Source organism: Rhinolophus sinicus, linkage group LG01, assembly GCF_036562045.2.
Source record: "Rhinolophus sinicus isolate RSC01 linkage group LG01, ASM3656204v1, whole genome shotgun sequence".
NCBI classification, from domain to species: domain Eukaryota; kingdom Metazoa; phylum Chordata; class Mammalia; order Chiroptera; family Rhinolophidae; genus Rhinolophus; species Rhinolophus sinicus.
Genome location: NC_133751.1, coordinates 72,591,307 through 72,604,076, shown reverse-complemented (window position 1 = coordinate 72,604,076; position 12,770 = coordinate 72,591,307). Strand labels below are relative to the sequence as shown.

The following is a 12,770-nucleotide window of genomic DNA, read 5'->3' as shown; positions in this document are numbered from 1 at the left end:
AAGCCATATCTGAGGGGACTGAGGAAGTGGGTGTAGCCATGCCTAGAACAGAGATCAGCCTTAACTTAAAGGAAAGGAGAGAAGCGATGGTCCAAGCCATGTAGAGACGAGGTGGGGGCTGGCTCTGGGGTCACACCTGACCCCATTTCCTCTGCTCCTTCCATGGGTGCCCAGCTGTGATAATCCATACCTAACTCTTTCGTAGCACACAAATGCTACTCTTTTAGGAAATTTGGGCATAACGCTCATATTGCTAAGGTGTGCCCTCTTGTATCAGTCCTCAGGACCCTCTGAAGTTTTTCTTTTGGCATACATAAGTAGAAAGGGTTCTAAATTTAAAAATGTCCCACACGATGACAATTCGTGTTGAAAACAGGTGAATCGACAATCCTCAGTTTGGACCAGCAGATGTCAGTCTTTGTGCAGTAATCAATCTAGCAGCCCGCAAAGATTCAACAAGACAGATGAATGCAGGGTAGGTATGCATTTTCCACAGTAACCCAGAGTTTTCAGGGGTTGTATTAGTAAACAGGACAAGTTTAGTAAACACCAAAATATCTTGCAGGTACTCTGCCGGTACTCACATTGAACCTTATGTGTCAAACGTCCTGCACTACATAGAAATGTGTGTCAAGAATATCAGATTTGGCAGGGTTAATCAAAGGAAGGCCCAAAACAAATCTGTGCTGGGTTTAGGGGATAGGAAGGTGGGAAGGAGAATAGCTGCTGGTTTTATACCACTAATTATACCCGTGGTGAAAATAATTGTCCAGTTTGCAGAGCTTTTCCCACCTGGTAAGGGCACTTTGGAGTTCATGACCGTGCAGTCAAAATATTGCCAGATTTATGCCATACTTAATCTTAGCATAACGGGCTGGGGGAATTGTTCCTCATCAATTTGCTCACCCGGATTTTCTATCTCAACCCACATCCACTCCTGGGGGAACACTGTTGTCTACAATGCCTTACCTCATATGCAATACCTTTGAAATACAATCAGCTTGTCATTCTCCCCTTCCAATGACACCCCACATCACTTAAAATGTAAACTCTGCCATAGCCTGCAAGTATTGTGTGTTCTGGCCCTGCCTATTTCCCCCTATATCACCCTACCCACTCCACTCCCCACAATGGCCATTTTGCTATTGCAAGAATACAAGTAAACCAAATGCATTCTGCCTCAGGGCCTTTGCACTCACCATTCCCTCTTCCTTGAACTTTATTCCTGGAAATCTTTGTCTACTTGCTCCCTCACTCATTCAGGTATTTGCAAAAATATTGCCTTCTCAGAGAGATTGTGCCTAATCATTCTATCTAAAATATAACCACCACTATCCTACCAAACTCCAGTTCCCTCTGTCCCCTCACCCTACTTTTTCCTTTGTAGACCTACTATTCACTGAAATTATATATTTGTTTATTTGCTTGTTTGCTACCTGTCTTCCATACTAGAATGTAAGCTCACAAGAGCAGGGACCTGTTTGTCTTAGATACTTTTCTCTCCTCCATACTTAAAAAAGCAGTGCCTGGTATACTTATGTCAGTCTCACAATAAATATTTGTTGAATGAATACATGAAATTCATTCTTGCACCCCACAGGTTTCTTTTCTATTTCTGTTCATGGCACTACCTTTATTCTAGTCAAATTACAGAATTTGGGGGTATTTTTGACTCATCACTCTCTCATTCCTATATTCAGTCATTGACAAGACCTTTACAGTCTTCCATGAACCTACCCCCTCCCCTCCTCATTTCCACAGACACTGCCTTAGACAACTGTCTTGTCATCTCATACCAGGACTATTACAGTTACTTTCTTCTACTATTTCTGCCTCCCGTCCATCCTGCTCATCATACTAGCATAACAACCGCTGCCTTCAAGAAATCATGATCTCCTATTACCCCATCCCCACCTCTACAACACACACACACACACACCCTCCCAAACAACCTGAGTTCAGGAACTATCAGGGTAAAATTTCCACTATTCCTCTGTACAAATCCTTTCCCGAGTTAACCTGATTTTGCTGTTCCCTGCTGTTTGCCTTGCCTTATCCCTGACGTTGTGTACACTGCTCCTCCTACCAGAGACATGATGGACTCATTGCTCCGATTAATTTTCCTCCCTATTCTTCATATGCCAACCCAAATCTTCCCTTTTTTATAAAACTCCCCTTGACCACTATACATCATGGTAACGTGTCCCACCACACACACAAACACACACACACCACACACACACACACACACTCATTCATTTAACTCAGCTAGGCATCCTACTCACCTCCAAACACTACCAAATTGGGGGGAAAAAGTGTTATCATTTATTCTCTAACTATGCAAAATTACAGAACATCAGTTCTATAATTGGTTCAATTCCCTACATTTTAAGGTAAATAAACTGAGCTCTAAAGAAGCTAAGACTTATTAAATAGCATTTGCCAGGTCTGACAATCTGACTTCTGTCTCCTGTTTTAGAATGACCCTCAGCTCCAAAATAATTCATTTACCATGTTCTTTCTTTCCAGACAGAATTTGATAGAATATGTGGTATTTCCTCTCTCCAGGCTTCTGGAAAATCACCTGGGACTTTTCAAGCAAATCTGTTGAATGAGAAATGGATAAAGATACATACTTAGGTGTTCTTGCAAAACCTAGAAGAAAAGCGATCAGACAGTGAGTGCATTGACCACTTACAGATGTCAATGTCTGCAGATGACAGCTTGCCTCTGGCACAAAAGTGCATCCTGATGAGTTTGCTCTAAGGGGACACAGAACAGTCTGCTATTGAAACATCCCAAACAGTTGCAATGGTTTCACTATACACATTACTCACAAAGTGACTACTTTCCTAAAAGTTAAGGAAAAAATAGGCAACATGGGTCTGAGGTAACGCGAGTCAATGGCGAGACAGCCAGAATCATCATCAGGACTAGCAGGGGTCCTGGATTCTAGTCTCAGACTTGCTAATTGCTAGCTGTGCATCCCTGGGTGCACTACTGACTCTCTCTGCACCTCAGTGTTCTTATCTCAAAATGAGGAAAATAATATCTGCCTCGAGTATTCTTTCATTGAGTCAACAAACATTAATTGAGCATCTACTAGGATCCAGGAAACCTGCTAGGCATTAGAAATACCACATTAGGAAAACAGAGGTGGTCCCTACTCTTCCAGATTCTAGGTATAAGTGGCTAATGCAAGGGCTGTAACACAGGAACATACGGCATCTCTTTAAAGAAAAGGCAGTTGTGGCTGAGTTTAGCATGTAAGAGAAAAGGGGGCAGAAAAACAGAGCCTGAGAGGGAGACAGGCACCAGGCACTGTATTATGAAAGCCATGTAGACCCAGAAAGGAGGAGGGTTCTGTTATATGTGTGCTCAGGAAACACTGGGTGGTTTTAAACAGAGGAGTAATGTGATATGATTTATGTTTCGAAACACCACTTTGGCAAAAATAATAGATGGGGCTCCCTTCCTTCCTTCTCAATGAAAAGTCAAAGACAGGATCTAGTGGGACAGAAAGACTGCCCGGAGGTGAAAGAGCCTGCAGCAGAATGCCAGACACAGCCAAGAAGACAGGCCAGTGGCAGCTAGAGCCTATGGATGAGGATGTGGGTGCTGGGCAGGTCAGTCTGGTGGAGGCCTGCCCCTGCAAGGCAGGAATCAGAGCGGGACAGCAGCCTGGCAAGAAGGAGAGTGGCTGCACAGGGGGGATTGAGCCAGTAAGTTAAAAAATGCAGGATAATAGGACACACACACACACACAGAGTATTAAGTGAAAAAATTAAACCTGGATTTTTTCAACCCCCTTTTCTCTCTTGTACTTTCTTTCCACCCTTCCTTCTTGCAGTCATCTGTTTTTGTTTATTTTCCTTCTCTACTTCGTTATTTCCTTCCACCTTCCAACATTTTTCTTGTTCTTCTTTTCAATTGCTTTCTTTCCCTCTTATCTTTCTTTACCTCGATAGTCTTTTCTTTCTTCCATTTTCTTTTATTCTCTTTCCTTTCTTTTATTCTTCCCTCTCACCTTTTTCCCCCTCCCTCTCTTGCTTTCTTCCCTTTTCCCTCTATTGTTTTTCTTTCTTTTTTTTTTTTTTCCTGGCTTTCTTTCTTTCATATTTCAGCAGAAAAATCCCTTCACATTCTAACAAATCCCAAATCTAGCAGTTGTTTTTATGGTCCAACATTAGCACCTGCTATGCAGCCAGACATTGCAAGTACATCTAAAGCCTTAGAGGGAAACTAGCCAAATCGGCAGCAGGCTATTACTTAATTATGCCCAGAGATTCAAACAGGAAACCTTCTGTAAATTTCGTTATAAATGATACAGTGGCTCCCTGCCACTCATTCTTGGCATAAAATGGATTTGTGAAACTAGGGTTTGAAATCCAAATTCTTCCTCTATCATGGGATTGCTAACTATCAAAAGCTACTTTAAATTATACTTTCTCCCAATAAGAAAATATTCCCAGTTAAAATTATACAGGGGTAGAGAGGGCCATAGGCAGGAATAGAAACAATAATTGTAATAAGTGAATTAGGAAGTGCTTATTAAATTGAGGTGCTGTAAGGAGTGTAGAAAATTATAAAGGAGAAAGTACTTTCAAATATTTAAAATGTAATAAAATATAAAACATTATTAGTGGAAAGGAATTTGAAATTATTATGACCGATATGTTCTTCCTGAAATTGACAAAAAGGAGATTCTCAGGTACATATTTTTATGTATCTTTAATTGTATTAATGATGAAACTAGTTAAAAACTTTTTTGAGGAATCTAGTATTACATACTTTAATCAAAGACCTTCTTAGATGTGCTAGACACTTTTTTCATACCTATGTGTTCAGACATGAATTTTACCATTTGCTTAAAAATAAAGACTCTGATAGATTGCTCAACCATATCACTTACAAAACAAGAGTTGTCATTTCTCAGGGTTTTGGCATTTCCAAATACTTCCAGGATTAGACTGACTTGCTTGATTTGCTTTTCTAAAGTCCCCTGAGACACAGGTAAGAGAAGTACAGCTGATGAAGATTTTAGCAGAATTCTGTAATGTGGCAAGCCCTCCATCCCCAGGTCAAACCCATTCTTGCTTTGATAACCAGTAGCCAAAGCTGCTTCCAGATTTGGTGATAAAATGTTATTCTAGAAAGGGAACTCAGAAAAACAGATGGACGAGAAACTGACTTAATATATGACGCCGCTATAAATATATGTGAGAGCTCACTTATTTGCAATGTTTCTCTTTTGGTTGGTATTGGCCTGAGTAGGAAAAGCAAATGGATAGTTACCAAAATAAACAACAAATGTCACAGCCTATTTTTCAACTTCATTCCATATTATTTTCCCCCATTGTTAATCACCATCTCGTCTCATCTAATCCTCACACCTGAATTTTATCCTAAGATAACACAGCAGACTCTTGGCACTGTTAAATTGTATATTTGTTTGCTACCATTCCTAAGTAATCTAGAAATCCATATCAAGCAATGGCTTATAATGGTATTGGTCTTGAATTTGAATCATGTGTGCTCAGGTTGATGGACCACAGCAGGTCATCTGTGCAGCATGAGTCTGAAGGACTACTTAGCACCCAAATTGCAACATGGCTTTTTGTCTTCCAGTCAGCCTCAAAAACCCATTTTTATGGCAGAAAATTATATGGATTTAGAAATACTATATCCCTTGTAAGTATTATAGGTCTACTTTCCTTTAAATAAGTAAAAGGCTATATGAGCAAAGATTTTTATAGAAGTCTTATGTATTATGTATTATTATGCATTACCATGAGGCTCAATGGCTAGATTAAACAAACAAATGCACATCAGATATCTAAAGAAATCAATCAAATTCAGGAATATGATGATTGGAAAAGAAACTTTCCATGGTTTGAAAATCGGACCAGATTGCTTTTTACACTTCTTACTTTGCGAAAACAGCAGGAAATATCCAGGAATGAATTGAAAAAAGCAAAATATCAATGTCAGACATGGAAAGATGAGAGGCTCTAACAGCTCTAATAACGCACTGATTTTGAGTTCCATTCAGGATTATCTAATTTTATTTTGCATACAAACTCTCATGGTCTAGCTATCTTCAAATTATAAAACCCATTAACCTGTTAATGGAGCTAAGCAAAGTGAGCTAAATTTAATCACCAAGGATAAAAATAATTAAATAGAGAGAAGATACAGTTTTTCTAGAACCTGAAACGTGATTAAGGTTGAGGGTACATCCATCGGGCATTTGGAATTTGATCCAGACATTATTGGTAAAGGAAGCAGACTTCTATTGGTGCATATTTATGGGAGTCTCCCACCTCATGGTAGTCAAAGGGATTAGGAAATATTAAAAGTGGCCATTCAAAGCGCTGATGACCCTAGCCTTTAGGGAAGGTGGTTTGGACCTTAAGTGACTAATTCTCAGAGGACCCACCAATCATTTCACCAGGTAAATGAGCTTTTCTACCTTTGATAATCAGCTAACTTTGTAAAATGGGGACAGCACAGTGGTAAATTTATAGCCTCATCGCCCAAAGCAACATAGGATCAAGGCCTGCCTTAACCTGTATGAAACTCAAAAAAATAGTCTATCCCCTCTGCTAAGGGCTGAACTCTAACTAAGAGTTCTAAGCTCTAAGATTCTGAGGCCCTATTATTTTTCTTGGGATGTCTGAAGCCAATGGAGAGCTCAACACATGAGGTGGCATCACCATTGCATAGGAAGACCAGTGATTTGAGCACTTCACTGCCTCTTGAGTCTCAGCCTATCCACTCAGCCACCATGCTGACAGTTCACCTGGCCAGCCAATGCTTTTCCCATCAAAATTAACATACAAGATGGTATCATTGAAGTCTGTGGGGACAGAGCCCCAGAAAGCAGTTTCCAGGCTCTCGGCCTCACATAGGAAGGTGCTGGCTCAGGTAGTAAATGGCCATCAACTGTGACTGGATGGCCATCAGCTGTGGCTAGTTGGCCGTCAGCTGTAACCAGTGAGCCACTGGCCATTAATATAAGTGCTGTGGCTATGCTAGCAAAAAATGGGGGCTAGCAAGAAGATGGTGGCTGGTAAGCGCGGATTGCAGTTAGCACGGCAGAGTGCAGTCAGCAAGGAGTAGGTTGGTTGGCAGTGAAGTGGACATCAGATTGCGGATAGTGTGGCTCCTGCCTCCTGTGTCTCCAACCCAGCCACCAGTGAGAATATAGTGGTATGACTCCCCTATCTAGGGCTCTGTGGGTGTTCCTGTTTGGCCTCACCACATCCTGCGTTCTTATGTGGGGAGTGGGAGCTGAGACCACTCCCTGCATGACAAATGGTGCAGCAAGCAGGGTCTCCCACACGACAAAGTCCTTTCCTTCCTTCCTCTTCACCCGCTGTCCTGTCCCTCTAAGCCTTACCATCTTTTAGTTCCCACTACTTACTATACCTTAGCCTGCCCCAATCTGGCTGCCACAATAACATGTTTTCTGTTCCATGGTCATCCCCATTGGATTTTTAGTCTATCTGCCTAATTAACCAGTCCAGAGACCTTTGGAAATTATTATTAGGACAGGGAGCTCTCTCCATCAAGAAGGTAACTAAGACCAGCTTGTGCACTTGTGAGTTCTACAGTATCTCCTAAAATGGTGGAGGCAGCCTAGCTGGCACCATATTTGGAGTAACCACTTTATGTTATGAAAATTTCCGGAGTATCTTATTCTTTCCTAGAATGCATTCTATGTCTAAAGATCAAACAATTTATAGACAGAGAATTTGTCTTTTATTCCTAGTGAAATGTAGATGTCTGTTTCTACTGAAACTCTCACTGCTGGCCAAAAAGAAAAAGCAAAGCAAACACTTATGTGAAGAGTATAGACTGAGTCTCTCGATCTACAAAAAGAAAGGAAAATGTCAGATATTCTTCTGCCAAAGCTGCTACCTATTGGCATGAACTTATTCAAAATTTCTTTGGTTGCAATTTGAAGTCATACACAAGGACGGGATTTGCTCTGTATACAGTTAGAAAAAATTACCATTTAATGGAGTAAAATAGATTATTTTTACTGCCCCTATGTATGCCAGTCATAAGAACACACAAATTCTAGGCCTATTTCCTTGCTCCAAATACAAATGACAACCAGCTAATGGTTGACATTTTTTGCCATATTAAATCTTTCAAAAAGTATGGTGTAACAATAGCTACAGAAAGACTTCTTTATGTCAGAAAGTCTAGCAGGCACTTTATATAATAAAAGCTGCCATCTACAGGGGGCTTACTCTGGGCCAGCCACTGGGCTGAACACTTTCAATGCATTATCTCACTTAATTTGATGTACGAGCTAATAACCCTCATAACCCTAGGTGCAAGGCTCTATTTTGCCCACGTTTTATCCATAAGGAAAAGGAGGCTTCAAGTGATTAGGTAATTGTAAAGGCCAAGCTCTGCTCACAATACCTATGTGCCACTTAGTGACACAGAGCAAAAGTAGATCAGATATTTTTACCTTTCATTTTGTAGGGCAGCCACTTACTGTGAAGCATATCCTGAAAGGCGGTATTGGCAACAGCGAAAATGTGAGGGGGAGCCTCTGATCTCTCTTCCCTTTGTAGGCAGCCACGACTTCTTTCTGATACACTGGAAGCCGTTTGTAAGGGTTTATGCTCACACAAAAGAGACCTGAATATGCCTGAGGGAAGTTCCAAAAAGATTTCAGAAAACTGGTTAGAAATACTTCTAGGTGTGTCAGCTCTTTCACTGTCAGGTAACATTTGCTTGAATATTTACTTACAAAGGAACTGAAAGGAGAAGAGATTTGGGATTCTTGCAGAAAAAGGAGTTCTAACAAGAAAAGACAGAACCAGGTTAGAGGAACAACAGGACTTGGGATTACCTCTCCCCTGGGAGATCTGCTAACTACTAACATGTCTGACACCTACACCTTGCAGACAGAAAGGATGATAGCTGTAGGCCTGTAGATTTCAGGATCCAGCTATCGGGCATTTGAGTCCAGGAGGGAATCTGTGCCTCAGTAAGATTAGAAACCTGATGTTTAAGGCACTGAAGGGAAATAACTCACGTGGGCTCACTCAGTCACTGTAATGGTTGGTCACAAACGATATGTCTATGTCCTAATTCCCATATTCCCTGTGAATATGATCTTACTTGGAGAAAGGATCTTTTCAGGTGTAATTAAGTTAAGGATGTCAAGATGATATCTGGGTGGGCCTTAAATCCAATGGCTAGTGTCCTCATAAGAAACACACAGAGGAGAAGATGATGTGAAGATGGAGGCAGAGATTGGAGTGCTATAAACACAGGTAGTGTTAATAGCCACCAGAAACTGAAAGGGGCCAGAAAGAATTCTCCCCTAGTGGTTCCAGAGTGGGTGTGACTCTACTGATTTGACTTAAGACTCTGACCTTTAGAACTGTGACAGAATAAATTTCTATTGTTTTAAGCTTCCCAGTTTGTGGTAATTGTGTTACACCATCCCAGAGAAACTCCTACGGTCACACAGTAAATCAGTGAGCCAAGGAGCAAGCTGGCTACACGTCAAGGTTTCTATTGTCATGGGTCCCAAATACCATCGTCTTATCCTAATCTACTCAGTGCTGCTTCTGCTGAATATGTTCTGAATAAATCAAAGTCTCAGCGACCAACCATCACCAATTTAACGATGAAGGGGAAAAAACATTCCTTTTGTTGAGCACTAACTAGGTAATAGGCACTGAACTACGTGCTTTATCTAGATTCTTTTACTAAATCCTCCAAGCTACGCTGGAGAGATAGACATTATTATCCCACTTTACTGATAAAGTGACTTCAAGGAGACAAAAAACTTAGCTAGTAAGTGACAAGAGCTGATATATAGACGCTGGTCTATCAGGCTCCAAACTTCATGCCTTTACTTCAGTGTGACAACTTGTGGGAAGGGATGCTAATACTGACAAAATAAAATGGGGGAAATTGCTAAAATAAGGACACTTCCTAGGGGGCATTCCTCAAAGATTATCCCCATGTGACTATGCTTGTAGTCAATGATATCTTTTTCACCCACGAGAGAGCTGGGACATCGCCAACAGGAGTGCCAACATGGTATTTCAGCAGTACAGCACATATAGATACATAGATTATCCAGTGGTCATAGTGGCTCTTCAGGGTCTGCAGCACAGATGCTTCGCTGAGGTGGGTCAGTATTGCCACGTCCTCAATCAATTCAAACTTTGGAGGATTCCTCTGCTGGGAATCCTCCTCCTTGACACACAGACTCTGCAGAGAGAAAAACATAAGATCTATTGCCCTATTTTTCCTATGCTCATTTATTTTGCCATTGAAACGAAGAGTTGAGAGAAAGATGCCTCACTAGAGGATGGAGTCAGTAGAAGTTAAACCATCCTTAATGGAAGAAACAGGTGTTCATCCTGCCCATATTTTCTCACTGCCTGAAGATGACGTTTACAAAAGTGTATTTGTTGAATCAAAATTTTCTAAATTGCAGTGCACTAATCTTGTAGCTTCCCTTGGACTCTGATTGCCTTTGAGAGTATACACATTCTATTATGCATGATCTGGCCCCTCTCCAGATGTCTCAACACATCCTGGAGGTTTAGAAGAAGGAATCTGGAGTGAAGGATCAAGGAGGCAGACTCATCCTTGTAGACTTAGTTCAAACATAGCCTCTTTCCCAAATCTGCCCCAACTTTCCCAGCTCATTTTTAAAATTCTTTTACCATATATTCAACCTGTACTATCTTGACATTATTAGTTCTTGTGCATGTTTTAATAATTGACTATGTTACACTGTTTCCCAGCTAGATTATAAGCAGCTGAAAAAGGAATTTTGATGTTGTCTTCTTCTATCTTTATTAAAGCTCCTATCACAATGTTAGGATCATGGTGGGTATTCAATAAATATGATCTCTTAATTAATATGGATGCATTACTACTACCAAATAGTTTAGCTTAGGGTTCCTCTCAAAATTTCCTAACACCAATTCCTATAGCTCCTTTTCCTTAATTAATAAATATTGACATCAACTGATTGCTCCATTTAATCCTGGTGGGTGATGGCTTCTCCTTCCAAGGCTCTCACACTCTCTGTATTCTTGTTGTTCCAACAGTAATCCCTTTTCTTTTGAGTCCCTTCAATTTTCATATTTCAAGGACTCCTTCTCTTCTGTAGAACATCACCAATGTTCTTCCATAAATATTACTCTACATCCACTGGCTTTATTGCCTCCGTTAATGTTATAAGGACCAACAGTGATTGGAAGTACAGTCACTTCTAACATCAGGAGGAGGAAGCCTGGAACCAGGGAGATGCAGAGTGGAGCTGCTGGAATGGGACCTCCATTATATGATGGAAGGCCAAACAGGGCAAAACAAGCCACCTTTAGACTCCTCTATACATCATTAACTTATTGCTTTCATGCTCTTTGTCCTATGATTTCTTTTTAAAATCATAGTTGTAACCACATTATATTTACAAATCACCTTAAATAGTGTTGAGAAGATACTGTGTTTCCCTGAAAATAAAACCTAGCCGGACAATCAGCTCTAATGTGTCTTTTGGAGCAAAAATTAATGTAAGACCCGATCTTATTTTACTATAAGACCCGGTCTTATGTAACAAAATATCAGACCGGGTCTTATATTAATCTTTGCTCCAAAAGACGCATTAGTGCTGATTATCCAGCTAGGTCTTATTTTCAGGGAAACAGGGTAGCTGTTTTGGAGATGTGCTCAGAAGATCATGCCTCTCATCTGGAGGTCTAATAAAGTTGAGTTGGACACCATCAAGAAAGTGAAAAGACAACATTCAGACTGGGAGAAAATATTTGCAAATTATATATCTGATAAAGGAATTTGTATCCAAAATGTATAAAGAATTCTTACAACTCAATAACAAAAAAGTAATAAACCAATTAAAAATGGGGAAAGGGTTTGAATAGACATTTCTCTAAAGAAGACACCCAATGGCCCATAAGAATGTGAAAAGATGCAACATTATTTGTTATTAGTGAAATACAAATAAAATCACATTGAAATACTACTTCATACACACTAGAATGGCTATTAGAGAGATAAATAATAATGTGATGGTGAGGATGTAGAGAAATTGTAACTCTTAGACATTGCTGGGGGGGAATGTAAAATCATGCAGCTACTTTAGAAAATAGTTTGGCAGTTCCTCAAAATGCTAAACATATGAATTACTATATGACTCAGCAATTCCACTCCTAGGTATATATACCTAAGATCAATTAAAACACATGTCCACACAAAAACTTGCATATGAATATTCACGGCAGCATTGTTCATAATAGCTAAAACGTGTAAAAAACACAATGCCTATTAACTGATGAATGAATAAACAAATATAGTAGATCCATGCTATGGAATATTATTCAGCTGTGAAAAGAATGAAGCACTGATACATGCTACAACATGAATGAACCTCAAAACCATTATATATACTAAGTGAAAGAAGCCAGACACAAAAGATCATATGTTGTATGATCCCATTTATCTGAAATGCCAAAATAGGCAAATCTATGGAGAAAGAAAGTAGGTCAGTGGTGGCCTGGGGCTGCTGAGGGGAGGAGAGACAGCGGAGTGACGGCTAATGGGTGTAAGATTTATTCTTGGGATGATGAAAATATTCTAAAATTAGATTATGCTATTTGTACAATTCTTTGAATATACTAGAAACCATTAAATTGTATATTTTAAAGAGGTGATATATGGTATATAAAGTATATTTCAATAAAATTGTTCAAAAAGTT

The 12,770-nt window shown here is 40.0% G+C and overlaps 1 protein-coding gene across 1 annotated transcript in view; it reads right to left on the bottom strand.

The window, feature by feature from the left end:
• Nucleotides 1–12,770, bottom strand: part of MYH15 (myosin heavy chain 15) — a 128,492-nt gene that overhangs the window by 109,275 nt on the left and 6,447 nt on the right. The window contains 6 exon segments of the mRNA XM_074319470.1: nt 2,512–2,604; nt 2,699–2,762; nt 4,913–5,028; nt 8,516–8,581; nt 8,584–8,671; nt 10,111–10,254. Coding sequence (XP_074175571.1) covers nt 2,512–2,604; nt 2,699–2,762; nt 4,913–5,028; nt 8,516–8,581; nt 8,584–8,671; nt 10,111–10,254 — 571 coding nt within the window.